At 29.8% G+C, this 15,510-nt stretch overlaps 1 protein-coding gene and 1 pseudogene across 1 annotated transcript; one reads left to right on the top strand and one right to left on the bottom strand.

Moving 5' to 3' along the window:
- The first annotated feature begins 935 nt into the window (after positions 1 to 935).
- LOC149513533 (uncharacterized) lies at positions 936 to 6,062 on the top strand. The gene is made up of 2 exons (XM_089748791.1): positions 936 to 4,905; positions 5,403 to 6,062. The coding sequence occupies exons 1-2, from the start codon at positions 972 to 974 to the stop codon at positions 5,804 to 5,806; spliced, it is 4,338 nt and encodes a 1,445-aa protein (XP_089604917.1). The 5' UTR covers positions 936 to 971; the 3' UTR covers positions 5,807 to 6,062.
- A 2,356-nt stretch (positions 6,063 to 8,418) lies between these two features.
- Positions 8,419 to 8,975, bottom strand: LOC149513532 (DNA-directed RNA polymerase V subunit 7 pseudogene; annotated as a pseudogene).
- Positions 8,976 to 15,510: the final 6,535 nt, after the last annotated feature.

Raw genomic sequence — 15,510 nt, 5'->3', positions numbered from 1 at the left:
TACTGGCAATGGCCCTTAATGGACTATACCATATTGATTCATAGACTTGAATTCTTTTAACCTAGTTGCATAACCCAATCTAACTACTTAACAACGAATTATGCCAAACATAAATTATATCATATCGAATCGTGTTGTATAATGAATCATCTAACCTATTCAACATCTCTAATTATACTATAATGTTGACTACGTTTACGAATCCTTCAGCTTATAATTTATTTTGTAGGATGAGCATGTTAGAAATGGGAGGCCAAAAGACTTGGATAAGATTATATTGGGAAAAAGATTGGTCTGAATCAAATTAAATAAATAAAAATTTATACATTTTAAAATTATTATCTTATATATTGATTTCACATTTAATTTATAATCTATACAGCTGTCGCATCTTCATTTAATAATTTAATTATTATTTAATACAAATTGATGATAAAAATTTTAAATTTTACAAAATTATATTAAATGATTTATATGCATATATTTGTACAAATATTAATCAATTTATTAAATTTTTTAGATATATTTTTAAAAAACACACGTCAATTTTTTAATTTTATTTATAAAATTAAAAAATTTTACATAAGATATTTAATTCATTAATTTGTTTACATAATTTTTTATTTATGATCTGATGATATTAAGTAATCTTATAAACTCATTTATAAAACTTAAAATTTTGATTGATATATAGGACATAATTTTCATTTAAAATAATTATCATGATTTTTTTTAACATCTGATTAATAATAAGTGCAAACTAAAACTAGAATCATCCTTTAAAATTAAAAGACCAATAATCATCATCTAACAAAATTAATTTAAACGTAGTCTTGAAGTTAGATTTTTCCACTTGATGTTGATGTTTCATAGTGACCGAAATTCTCTTCTATTCTGCATAAATACCTGACCATGCTAGCCAATGTAATTTAGAACAATTAACAAAAGATCCTTTTTTAACTATCCAAATCATGTCATCTTTCCTACTACCATTCAAAGTCATGCTCTTCCTCGTACTTGTCTTGCTTCACTCTTCCTCTCTTATTGCTTCTTCATCCTCCATTGCTGCACTTACAAGAGGTAAAGAAGCGGAAACTCTTCTAAAATGGAAAGCTAGCCTTCACAATAACACCCAAACTTTGCTCTCTTCTTTGTGGGTTGGAGATAGCCATTGCAGCTGGGTAGGAATTACCTGCGACAAGGCAAAAAGCATCACCAATCTAAGCCTTCCAGATTATGGGTTAAGAGGTACACTTCATAGTCTTAACTTTCTTTTCTTCCCTAACCTGATGAGGCTTAACCTTCATAACAACTCACTGTATGGGCCCATTCCCTCACACATTGGCAACCTTTCCAAGCTCACCTTCCTTAAATTGTCAAACAATAACTTTTCGGGTAATATTCCATCCGAAATTTGCCTATTGAAAGGTCTTGAGTTGATTTCCTTAGCAAGTAATGAGATCAGTGGTTCTATTCCATTAGAGATAGGAAGGCTGAGTTCAGTTTCCAAGATCTATTTCTTTGATAACTATCTATGTGGTTCTATCCCTGCTTCCATAGGAAACTTGACCAGTCTATCCACTCTCTACCTTTATCAAAATATGTTTTCTGGGTCGATACCTCAAGAGATAGGGATGCTTAAATCTCTCACTGACTTTGAGTTGAGTCAAAATAATTTCTCTGGTTCAATCCCTGCTACCATAGGAAACTTGACCCGTCTATCCACTCTCTACCTTGAACAAAATATGTTTTCTGGGTCGATACCTCAAGAGATAGGCATGCTTAAATCTCTTACTGACTTTGATTTGAGTCAAAATAATTTCTCTGGTTCAATCCCTACTTCCATAGGAAACTTGATCAGCTTATCTGTTCTCTACCTTGATCAAAATATGTTTTCAGGGCCGATACCTCAAGAGATAGGGATGCTTAAATCCCTCACTGACTTTGCGTTGAGTCAAAATAATTTCTCTGGTTCAATCCCTGCTTCCATAGGTAACTTGACCAGTCTATCCACTCTCTACCTTCATCATAATATGTTTTCAGGGTCGATACCTCAAGAGATAGGGATGCTTAAATCTCTCACTGACCTTGTGTTGAGTCAAAATAATTTCTCTGGTTCAATCCCTGCTTCCATAGGAAACTTGACCAGTCTATCCACTCTCTACCTTCATCATAATATGTTTTCAGGGTCGATACCTCAAGAGATAGGCATGCTTAAATCTCTCACTGATTTTGAGTTGGGTCCAAAGAATTTCTCTGGTTCAATCCCTGCTTCCATAGGAAACTTGACCAGTCTATCGACTCTCTACCTTGATCAAAATATGTTTTCTGGGTCGATACCTCAAGAGATAGGGATGCTTAAATCTCTCACTGACCTTGTGTTGAGTCAAAATAATTTCTCTGGTTCAATCCCTGCTTCCATAGGAAACTTGACCAGTCTATCCACTCTCTACCTTCATCATAATATGTTTTCAGGGTCGATACCTCAAGAGATAGGCATGCTTAAATCTCTCACTGATTTTGAGTTGGGTCAAAATAATTTCTCTGGTTCAATCCCTGCTTCCATAGGAAACTTGACCAGTCTATCCACTCTCTTCCTTGATCATAATATGTTTTCTGGGTCGATACCTCAAGAGATAGGCATGCTTAAATCTCTCACTGATTTTTGGTTGAGTCAAAATAACTTCTCTGGTTCAATCCCTGCTTCCATAGGAAACTTGACCAGTCTATCCACTCTCTACCTTCATCATAATATGTTTTCTGGGTCGATACCTCAAGAGATAGGGATGCTTAAATCTCTCACTGACCTTGTGTTGAGTCAAAATAATTTCTCTGGTTCAATCCCTGCTTCCATAGGAAACTTGACCAGTCTATCCACTCTCTACCTTCATCATAATATGTTTTCAGGGTCGATACCTCAAGAGATAGGCATGCTTAAATCTCTCACTGATTTTGAGTTGGGTCAAAATAATTTCTCTGGTTCAATCCCTGCTTCCATAGGAAACTTGACCAGTCTATCCACTCTCTCCCTTGATCATAATATGTTTTCTGGGTCGATACCTCAAGAGATAGGCATGCTTAAATCTCTCACTGATTTTTGGTTGAGTCAAAATAACTTCTCTGGTTCAATCCCTGATTCAATAGGTAGTATGACCAAGCTTACGGAGATATCTCTTCTAGATAATCATTTATCAGGGCCAATTCCATCAACGCTCAGCAATCTTATTTATTTGCAATCATTACAATTAGGAAATAACCACCTGAGTGGTCCATTACCCGAGAATATATGCAGAGGTGGACAGCTCTCATATCTTTCGGTTATGAACAACAATTTGACTGGTAATATCCCACCAAGTTTGAAAAACTGCAAAAGTTTATACAGAGTTAGGCTCGAAGGAAACCGCTTCACAGGAAATATATCAGAAGCTTTTGGTGTGTATCCAAATCTGAATTATATTGCATTAAGCAATAACAGATTTTATGGTGAACTTTCTCCAAAATGGGGGCAATGCCATAATCTAACAAGCCTAGAAATCTCTAATAACAACATCTCTGGGAAGATACCACTAGAGTTGCGACATGCAACTCAGTTACATCAACTCGATCTCTCTTCAAATCAACTTTTTGGTGAGATTCCCAAGGAATTGGAAGCATTGACATTGATGTTCCGTCTTTTGCTAAGTGGTAACCAACTTTCAGGCAAAATTCCACCAGAGATTGGAGTTCTTTCAAATCTACAACATCTTAACTTGGCATCAAACAATTTAAGTGGGCCGATTCCTTATCAACTTGGAGAGTGCTCAAAGTTATGGACTTTGAATTTGAGCAAAAACAAACTTGGAGAAAGCATTCCATTCTCAATAAGCTTCATATATGGTCTTCAAATTCTTGATTTGAGTCGTAATTTGATTATTGGAGCGATACCACAACAGCTTGGAGAATTACAAATATTGGAAATATTGGATCTTTCTCACAATATGCTCAATGGTTACATCCCAATTTCTTTCAATGATTTGAAAAGCTTGACTTCTGTGAATATCTCTTACAATCAATTAGAAGGCCCTATTCCCAACATTAAGGCATTTCATGAGGCTTCGTTTGATGCCTTTAGAAATAATAAGGGCCTATGTGGTAATGCCACTGGACTAATGCCTTGTGTTGTCATTCGTAGAAAAAGCACCAAAGTCATCATTTTCATTGTGCTTTCACTCTTTGGTCTTCTTCTTTTGCTCTTTATCATGGTTGGAAGTTTCTTTATTCTTTGCCAAAAGAAACGAACCAGAAAATCTGAGTCAATGGAGGCACAACTTGGAGATATTTTCACAGTATCGGGATATAATGGAAGAATACTCTATGAGAACATTATTGAAGTCACTGAAGATTTCAACTCCAACTATTGCATTGGTTCAGGAGGATATGGAAATGTTTATAAAGCTGTGCTACCCATTGGTGAGGTGGTTGCTGTGAAGAAACTTCACCAATCTGAAGATAGCATGATTTCCAACAACTTGAAAGCCTTTGAAAGCGAGATTCATGCTTTATCAGAAATAAGGCATCGTAACATTGTGAAGCTGTATGGTTTCTGTTCACATCCAAAGAACTCATTTTTGGTTTATGAGTTCGTAGAAAGGGGAAGTTTGAGAATGGTGTTAAGCAATAAGGACGAGGCAATGGAGTTGGATTGGGAGAAGAGGCTAAAGGTTGTAAAAGGAGTGGCCAATGCCTTGTCTTATATGCATCATGACCATTCACCACCTATAATTCATCGAGACATTTCCAGCAACAATGTTCTTCTGGATTTGGACTTTGAGGTTCATGTTTCAGATTTTGGCACAGCCAGGCTTTTAAAGCCCGATTCTTCCAATTGGACTGCACTTGCTGGTACTTTTGGGTACATAGCTCCAGGTATTTATTAATATCTCTTTTTTAAATATGCTTCAAACATGTCATCATTCAATTAAAAGTGTTAGTTTTGTGTGCAAATGCATTAAAACAAAGTACAAGTAGTATTAAGATTGTAACTTTTCAAATTTAAGTATTAAAAAATTTTACTCTAATTCAAGTATCAAATGTGTAATTAATCTTTGAAGTTTAACACTTAAGATTGTAACTTTTCAATTTTAAGTTTCAAAGAATTTTACTCTAATTCAAGTATCAAATGTGTAATTAATCTTTGAAGCTTAACACTTAATTTTTCAATATTCAATGTATCAAAGTAATGAACTAAATATAAAATCTTTTTAAACCTCTTAATTTCAATTTTCATGTAATCTTCTAAACATTTGCAATTTCTTTTCAACATTATTTTATAATCTTCTCAATATTCTTACATAATAGTGTATTTGATTAGATATATTGATTGCTTAATAGAGCACATTGATTAGAAATATTTCTTTAAACAGAGTTGGCTTATACAATGAAAGTAGACGAGAGATGTGATGTTTACAGTTTTGGGGTGCTAACAATGGAAATACTTATGGGGAGGTATCCTGGTGATTTAATTTCATGTTTGCCATCATCGTCATCGACATCGGCATCAACATCGACATCGATACCAAATGACAACCAACTGATTTTACTTAAAGATGTGATGGACCAACGCCTTCCACCACCGGTAAGGCAAGTTGCAAAGGACGTTGTCTCTACCACAAAGCTAGCATTTGCATGCTTGAATAGAAGTCCCCAACTTCGGCCAACCATGCGACAAGTTGCTCAAGCTCTTACCCGTCAATTGCTTCCATTGCCCAATCCTTTCTCAATCATAAAATTGGGAGAATTGTGGGATCGTGAAGTCTACAGTGGCTAATAGTAAGGTGCTAACAATTTGAATAATAATTCTAAGCACATTTATTTGCTTTCAATCAGTTTCTTTTTCTCTTTTTTGTATTGAAATGTTTAAGCACTCTAGAAATAAAGCTTTTATAATGAATCGGCTGTGATATAAAATAATTGTGTTTAAGCCTGTGATATAGAACAGTTGTGTTTAAGCACTCAATTTGTATGTTCAAGATTTCCTATATTTGAAATGTAACTAATGGCAAGATTTAGAATTTTGACTTTCAGTATTAGTTGTAATATTCTACTATAGTACCGATTGGCTAAAGTACTTTCATTTTGGAATGTTACAACAATTCTGATATCGCTTTTTTTATTTGTTTGAACAAACAAAGAATACAATTGGTGAGCACACCGAATTACAATAAACACAACTTCACACAATAACCTTTTGATTTAATTATTTACTCGTCATTTATTCTTATACAAACTCATACACATTATTTCTCACAATTTCATCTTTCTAACATTTCATCGTTCATTGCCTTTTAAATCGTTCAAAATTTAATTGTAATTGTATTGAGTATACTTGAAATGGATTTGGGTGACGATTTTGAAGAATATACCTTTAACTTGTACTTTTTTTTTACTAAAATGCTAAAAATGTTGTACTTTTCTCAAATTTCTCGTATAAACTTTTATTTATTTTTAATCCAATTGAAAGCATAAAACATTATTCTTATTTAATTAAGTCTTATTTTACATGAAAACCACTAAAATTCATTTTTTTTATCATATCAACGATAATAATTGTCTTTGTTAAATCAATTTTCGCATTGCAAAATATAAAAATTTAAGTTGAACTATTGTTTACATGATATGTAACGAATGGCTCATATAATGCGCCTCGTAGCATCTAAAGAGCTTTTTTATTTTCAAATATAAGCTATGTAGATGTTGGCATCATAAAAAGAAATACAGCATATATGTTGATTTGGCAAGAAATAATATTATTTTTTACAATTTTCATCTAAGAAAAAGAGCTTAATGAAACAAAATTATACTCAGATTTAATTAGACAAAAATAATTTTTTTAAGGACTCAATTGGATATAATAGAAAGATGGAGGCTTATATGAAAAATTCATGTGATTGATGAGTCATTGATGACATTGAATTTCAAGCCTACTAGTTAGTCTTCTATTGATGTTTTGAAAAAAGAAAAAAATTTAGTGATACGATAAGATAGTCTTCTACTCATGAAGAAAAGGAGAAGACTTCAGGATTTGAGTTCCAAGAAACAATGTACCATTTGTTGAAGGAGTTCTTGGTTGAAGACGAAGTTGCCTCGATGCCTTGCAGGCATGTTTTCCATGATGATTGCATTGTTAGGGAGATTTTCAGAAATTTTGCAAACTTCTTTTCAGTGTTTAAAATGAGGAGATAATACAATAAACAATCTTGCTTTTGATATAATTGTATAAAATCTTATGGCAATCGATGTACATTTTACTCAAATTTCTCGGAGTGTTGCCAGTTATCTCTACATTAATTAGTCACACATTAGAATGGCCATTTTTTGAAATATTGAATTTAGTTGTACAAATAGTTTTTGGAAAAGATTTATAGATATAGTGGTGGCAATTTTGTGTGTTATTTTACTTCATATTGAATTAATAGAGTAAAAGAAATTTTGGATGGTTGTGGCTCCTGATCATTCAGATGATATTAAGATTAGTTGAAAGTAAGACTATTGAATTTAGATTATTTTGATTTTAAATTATTATATTTTAAAATCAAATCAATTTATATTTAAATAATAATTTTGAATCAATTTTTCAAGTTATTTAAGTTTGAATAATTTCAAAATCATATTAATTCAAGTTTAAATAATTTTGAGTTTGAGTTGAGCAAATTTAGATTGTTAATTTTTTTCTAATCAAATTATATTGAATTAGGTCCATATCTAGATAGATTTAAGGTTATACATTATTATAATTATTATTGTAAGATGAAAATATTAATTAAAATTTTATTTATTGATTGCTATGGAATTGAATTAACTAAATATAGAAAGAAGTTTGATTGAGAAACAAAGTATGATCTTAGAAATGTGAAACCAATTTGATTTTGATTCTAAATAAATATATATATTTACTTTCACTGCTTTATATTCACAGCTTACATATATAGCTGTGTGTGCAAGCCAAAGGTAATTTTGTGCAACAAAACTTTTTCGATCAATCTAATAATGGTATCATCTTTTCTATGTCCCTACTTTTCTTCTTTCTCATCCTTGCATTGTTTCAATCGACACTAGTCTTTGCCTTGGTAATTGGTATCCTTTCAAATTACTTCTTTAGCTACTGCTCCATCCATTGAAACAAAAACCCTTCTAAAATGGAAAGCTAGACTTGAGTAAGGGTGAGCAATTGTTCAGTTGGTCAATTCAATTCAGTTTTAAAAAACTTAAAAAACCAAAAACCCACTTAACCGAACCAAGTTATGCAAAGCTAACATCAGAAGTAAGCTCTAGAATTCAACATCTTTGTCCAATCGAATTTACAACAGCTAGAATAGTTCAACATCCAACACTCTTACCATCAACTACTTCCTAAGAAAGCAGTAACAAGTACTTCCGAATCATACAAAGATGAAACAAAAGTTATATTCAGGAAACTGGTCCTAAGTAGTCACCTTCCAAACTTACCAATGCCTGAAATTCCCTCTCTGCTTCCATCCACTTTGTTCCTATCACAATATATCGGTTAACAACATCCTTCTCAATTTTCGAGTGCCTGTCATTCATGAAGATAGCATTCTCTCCAGGCACATAATGGTAGACGGGCATTTTTATGTGAGACAGGTAGATGTTTTGGATTGGTCCTCACTTCAAGAAAACTCCATATTTTAGTACCTTGTGTACAACTCCTTCCAAAATCTCTCCTCCGATCATCTTGAAGGTGATTCCACTGAAGAAAACAGGGAAAAGCACATCCCCCGTGTTCTGTCTAACTCTGCCCTCCCCAATGCTCTCCAGAGTTGTTACAGCCATGAAATATCCAAGATCCTTGGTGGCCTTCTTACGAGCAAATTCAGCCAAAAGGCGGACCACTATAGCCTTTTGGAGCATCAAGCCTTTGTATCCAAGCTGTCAGCAGGAATTATGACGTTGCATGGCAACTGCACCTTGAGAAACATTCTGCAACTGCAATCAACATGGAAATGTCAAAAAAAAAAAAGGTAATTCGCAATGAAACCAATGTCCTTAGAGTAAGAAGAAACAGTATATCAATCTAGAAGAACTCAAAAGTCGATTTAGAGCTATCCCAATATCAAGTACGTTAAAACCAAATTTTTTTACATTCCAAACAGAAAAGATTGAAAGAGATCAGTTTTTGACTAATTAAAATTTACCTGATTGTAACGAAATATAACCCAACATTGCGCATTTCACGAAATATAAACAAGACAAAGCAAATTTCAAAAATAAATTGAATATAAACTGTGTTATACAGAAAATTTGAAAGAATATATACTGAGTTAAAACTGAGTCCAACAAAATAGATTTTGATTTGATGTGTCATTCTTTCTCTTTTTCTTTCTTTTAAACATTTGTATAAGTCTCTTAAATTATGATTTAAAAACAATGTTATAAAAGTTAAAACAAATTAAGTTACTTGTGAATTATTCGATTGGATTTATTGTCAAATTAAGTTCAAACTCAAGCCACTCAAATAGTGAGTCAAACTTAGTTTGATTAGTTTAATACTTGAGTCGACAAATTCGAGAGTCTAATAAGATTTTTATTTTTAATAAATTTAATGTATATACAAGTAAATAACAAAATTAGTGTTTAACATATTTGCAATTTTACCTAACTTAATTCAGTCTATTGAGACGAACTTGAATAGCAAAATTAAATTATGAACCGTATTAAAGTGTGAAAAATAAAATTCGATCTAACTCAAATCAAATTTTGAACATCAAATTTTGAATTAAACCTGACAATCCATCAATTTGATTCGATTGAAATTACATCTTACAATACTAATAGTCATATTGCTATGCCTCTTTGTTTTCCTTCTTGTGTCCAACAATTATCTTATGTGAATATATACTCCAGATACTACTCGATGCAAGTATCAGCCTAGGCAGAAGACTTGGGTAACTTATACTGCTTCTTGATAAATTAGGATGCCTCTGAATCTGCCCTGAGGCATAATATTCTCAGTAAAGCCCGGTTATCAGCACCTAGTTTGCCACTTGAAGATCTCAAGTCCTCAACCAATTCTAGAGTCTGCAAACGATATATGGCTGAAAAAAAAAATTAATATCATCCTCTTCCTGGGGTATAAACATGGAAAATTATTTGTCGGTGGAACTACTAATTAATCTGAGTGAAAATTAATAATTTGATTAAAAAGTTTCAATCGATTTATTTATATTTTAAAAATCAATATGGATTTTAAAGTTATAATTTCGTTTTAATTATCAAATAACTTGATTTCAAGATATTAAATAAAATATTTTAAAAATCAAAACTCCATATAAGAGTCTTATATGAAATAAATTCAATTCTAACTTTTTTACTTCATGTTATATATTGATTTAGCTTATAAATTAAAATATATATTTATTAAATAATAAATAAAATTTTTTTATCTATTTTACAAATTTTCTTATTAAACACATATTAAAAAAAATTAACATATTTACACATTTTTAATGTTTTCACTTTTCTCCTCTTAAATTTTTTATCCATTAGTTAAATCAACATCAATTTTTTAATACTAAAAAATTTATGATGAAGAAAGATTTTTTTATTTAAAATCAGAATAGATCATATAAACATCAAAGATAACTTTATTGGATTTACATTGAATAGCATTAGAATTTGTTACCTAGAATTTTGCTAACTCAACACTCAATAAATCTTACTGGTAAGGTTGCACTTTGTTCTGGATTTCCGGTCGCAACAACTACTTATGTATCTTATTGCATTTGTTGAAATTGATAATAATTTTATGTGTCATAAAATCAATTATAAATCATATTATTTTTATAATTTATAAAATTCTAACCAATATTATTATAAAATTATAAGTCATAAAATTCATACTATATATTGTATCTAGTTGCTATTGTTGTTTTTATTGATACCACACAGTATAATAATTATTTTATTATGAAAAAACTCTTTATTTAAGGTCAATTATTGTTAAATCAGATGTCTTATAAATTTTTTTTTATTTTATGCTTTTATTTTAGATGCTCAATTTAATTTATGTAACTAGATCTTTTTAATTCATCAATTTAAATTTAAATATAAAGTTTTATTTAATATTTTTAATAAAAAATTTATAAATTTTACTTACAAAATTTCATCTAAAATCTCATTTAAAATGAATTGGTGTCATTGTTTAATGTCTTTAAGCACTTTTTAATACAATTAAACTGTACTTTGCCGTTTGGATCACTGAGGCACAATCTGGTTATATGTAAGTGGCCTCAATAGAAGACTTAAACTCAACTGATGGGAAAGGCAGAAAGGGTGTGGTGATGATTGACATTTTTGCTTTTTTTATTTTTTAATTAATAACTTATGAAATAATTTTTTAATTTAATATAATGAAAAATTTTACTATATAATAAACTTATAAATAAATAAAATTATTATTATATTACAATTACAAATTATTATTTTATAAATGTTATTATTATATAAAAATTTATAACTAAATATTATATTATAAACTAAAAATAAAATTTAGTATTATATTATATTATTATTTTTACTAAAAATAGATAACTACATCCTTAATAAAAAAAATTAAAGAAAAAATATTATTTGATATATTATTATTTTTATTAGTTTTTAATTATTTATCAATAAAATTATTGTTTGATATAAAAATAATTTAATGATTTTTCAATTATTTATTAATTTTATAAATATTAAATAATTTAAATTTTTATTGCATATAAATTTTAATATAATATCCTTAATGATTATTTCTTTTCTAACCATAATTCAACTTACTTTTATCATTCATTTGTATCGAAATACATTATCCAATTTTATAGATATAGTATCTAATCTCATTGTTATTTTTAATCTCACCTAAATCTATCTTACTATCCATTTAAATGGATCTTAAATCATTCTCACTACATTAGAGATATCAATCTTATTCAAATTTGATGAAAAGTCTAATTTTTTATCTGAATAAAAATAAAATAAATTTTAAATTTTAAAAATTGAGACTAAAATGTGTACGATTTGAAAACTTCACTTAAAAAATTTTATTTAATTCATTTAAATATTTTCTTTTGCACTGCAATGTTGATGATTCTTGCCAAGAACATGTTAGAAATGGGTGGCCAAAAGAATTGGATAAGACTCCATATTGGATAAAAGATTCGCTTGAACCAAATTAAAAGAATAAAAATTTACATATATTTTAGAACTATTATTTTACAAGTTGACTTGGGTGATGATTTATGGTTATAGCCTTGGCATTTTCATTTAATAATTGAATTATTATTGTAGCTGTAGATACCCATATGTGTTCGGGGTTAATAGGGGTGTTTTTAGGGTTCTTTTTATTTTATTATATTATATTAATATATTAACATAATATATTATATGGCAATATATTATAGTATTATTATTATTATTATTATTATTATTATTATTATTATTATTATTATTATTATTATGATATTGTACATAGTTTATTAGTATTATTATTATTATTATTCTTTTTTATTTTTTTTCTTCCTAACTGCCGATTGAATAACTAAAATTGAGAATTGAATTCGGTCAAAGGGTCAATCAGAGCTCAAATCAAGGAATGTTTCAATCAGCAATGAACCTGGACATATGCTGAGGTTTAGGCAAAATTAAATCTTAGGATTCAAGCCTGGATTGATTCTATCTGTTTCCTAAATTTGTTCTAAGGATGCCTATAAATCGGAATAACATTAAAGAAGAGAAGATAGAATGGATTTTAAAGGGGACACGGTTAATTTGGATGAACTAGGTTTTCTAAGTAGTACTAGGTTTATGGGATTTTGTGTTCTGGGATTCTAGAATTGATTTAAGGTTTCTAGGTGAGATTTGAAGATTCTGGGTTTAATTTTAGGCTGCTAGGGGTTGAGATTAGGTTTTGGAAGATTTTGGAGAGGATTTGGAAAAAATGGGAAAATTTTGGGTTTTTTTTTGGAAAACTGGGTTTGAAGTTTGAATGTTTAAATTTTTTGATGAATATTTTGATGGAAAATGAAATTTTTTATGAGTTTTTCGACCGAATATGAATTTTCTAGTGGGATTTTTTAGAAATTGACAAGGATTTTTAGTTTTCGATGGGATCTCGACTGGGTTTTAGAGAGAAAGAAGAGCGTTTGGGGGTTTAGAGAGAGAGAGAATAGAGGCATCTAGGATAAAACTACTAAAAGCTTGCTTTTATACTGCCCCAAAATGGCAGTGTTTTGTTATCGCAAGATTCGCCCTCTGACCGTTGACCTGCACGCCGACCCGCGCATTAACCTGACCTGATCGCAATGTTTCCTTTTTCCATTTATTTTTATTTTTTGATTTTATTTTATTTTATTTTTAATTCATTTTATTTTTACTTTTTTTATTATTTTTCTAGTTTTATTTTTAAGAAATTTATTATCTTGTAAAAATTATTTCTGTTAAAAAAAAAGACAATTACACAAAAAAAATTTTTCAAATGAGTTAAAAAAAAGAATACAAAAAAAAATCATTTCAAATAAGTTTTCAAAAATGTATAAAATTTTTTTCAGTAAATAAAAAATAAAAGTCTTTTTCAAATAAAAATCTTTCAAAATAAATTCATGAATTCTACTAAATTATTGGAGAATTTTCATGGATTTAATTTTCAAATGGAATCCACCAAACTATTGAAAAATTCCATAAATTAGTTTTCAAAAAAAATATAATAAAAAATAAAAGATAATTTTATCCTCCAAACTATTTGAGGATTGTTTCAAAGTAAGTCTTACCAAACTATTGGGAGATTTTACTAATTTTTTTGAATAAAAATATATCAATAAATTCGATGACGGAGCCTTTTTAGAGTAAAACATTAGTCTCCATGAATACTTCTGAGGTGAGAGAATTATCTTAAATTACTACCAAACTATTGAGACAATTTTAAGACTAATTTTTAATATTAAATATTTTGGTAAATTATCTACATGTTCAAGGCTTAGATAATTTGAAATCAAACTGATATCATCATTTGGATGAGTGTTGTGGGGATGCTATAACTTTCCCTACGCATAATCATACTCTCGAACTTAAATTATGGTTTCGCAGATCAGATTCAATTAAGTTACCAATCACACCTAAATAAAAAAGATTGGTGGCGACTCTTCTAATCTGTATCTAACAGTAGGTCCACAGATCTATATATTATAATAATTATATATATATATCTATTTATATATATAATAGAGATTTTAAAAATTTATTAATTTTTATAAATATATTATTATAAAAAACATGTTAATTTTTTAATTTTTCTTTATAAAATTTAAAAATTTTGTGTTAGATCATTTTTAATTCCTTAATTTCTCTACGTACTTTTATTTTTAATTATGACCTAAAGATATGTAGTAATCTTATAAACTTATTTATCAAGTTTAAAAATTTGATTGATGTATTAGATAATTTTCATTTAAATTAATTATCATGAGATTTTTTTAACCTTTACTTTTGATTAAAATTAGCACAAGTTAACTAAACTAAAATCATCTTTTATTTACTTTATAGAAGAAAATAAAAATATTAATAATCAATATCTATGAAAATTTTAAAATTTAATTTAATTAATTTATATAATCACAATAAATCTAATATTTATTTATAATTTTTTCTATGTTATAACTTTTTATTAGAAAAAAATCCAACAAAATTAATTTTAAGAAAAACGGTTTTGAAGTTGCATTTTTCCAGTACTAGACGTGATGTTTCATGGTGACTGAAATACTAATATTTTGCATAAATACCTGACCATATCAGGCCAGCCAATGTAATTTACAACAATTAACAAACAATATTTTTTGAACCACCCAAATCAAGGCGTCTTTCATAATACCATTCAGAGCCCTGTTCTCCCTCATGGTCGTCCTGCATCAGTCTCCCTCTGTTTTTGCTTCTTCATCCTCCATTGCTGCAAAAGAAACAGAAACTCTTCTAAAATGGAAAGCTAGCCTTGACAACAACACCCAAACGGTGCTCTCGTCTTTGTAGGTCGGCGGCAGCCCTTGCAACTGGGTTGGAATTACTTGCGATAAGGCTGGAACCATCACCAATCTAAGCCTTCCAGATTATGTGTTGAAAGGTACACTTCATAGTCTTAACTTTCTGTTCTTCCCTAACCCGGTGTGGCTTAACCTTCGTAACAACTCACTCTATGGGCCCATTCCCTCACACATTGGGAACCTTTCCAAGGTCATCCACCTTGGCTTGTCATACAATACTTTTTCTGGGAATATTCCATCTGAAATTTGCTTATTGAAAAGTCTTGAGTTGATTTCCTTAGCAAGTAATGAGATTAGTGGTTCTATTCCACTAGAGATAGGGAGACAGAGTTCAGTTTCCGAGATCTATTTCTTTGATAACTATCTACGTGGTTCGATCCCCACTGCCATGGGAAATTTGACTAACTTATCTATTCTCTTGCTCTATGGAAATATGTTTTCT

This window comes from Durio zibethinus, chromosome 19, assembly GCF_047325235.1.
Source record: "Durio zibethinus cultivar Kanyao isolate XHJ-2024 chromosome 19, ASM4732523v1, whole genome shotgun sequence".
In the NCBI taxonomy this organism is placed as follows: Eukaryota; Viridiplantae; Streptophyta; class Magnoliopsida; order Malvales; family Malvaceae; genus Durio; species Durio zibethinus.
This window is presented reverse-complemented; position numbering and strand designations above follow the sequence as displayed.

Coding starts and splice junctions, on each gene's coding strand:
- LOC149513533 (XM_089748791.1), top strand. CDS start 972: ATGTCATCTTTCCTACTACCATTCAAAGTCATGCTCTTCCTCGTACTT. Junction 4,906..5,402: donor TTTTGGGTACATAGCTCCAG/GTATTTATTAAT, acceptor TTCTTTAAACAG/AGTTGGCTTATACAATGAAA.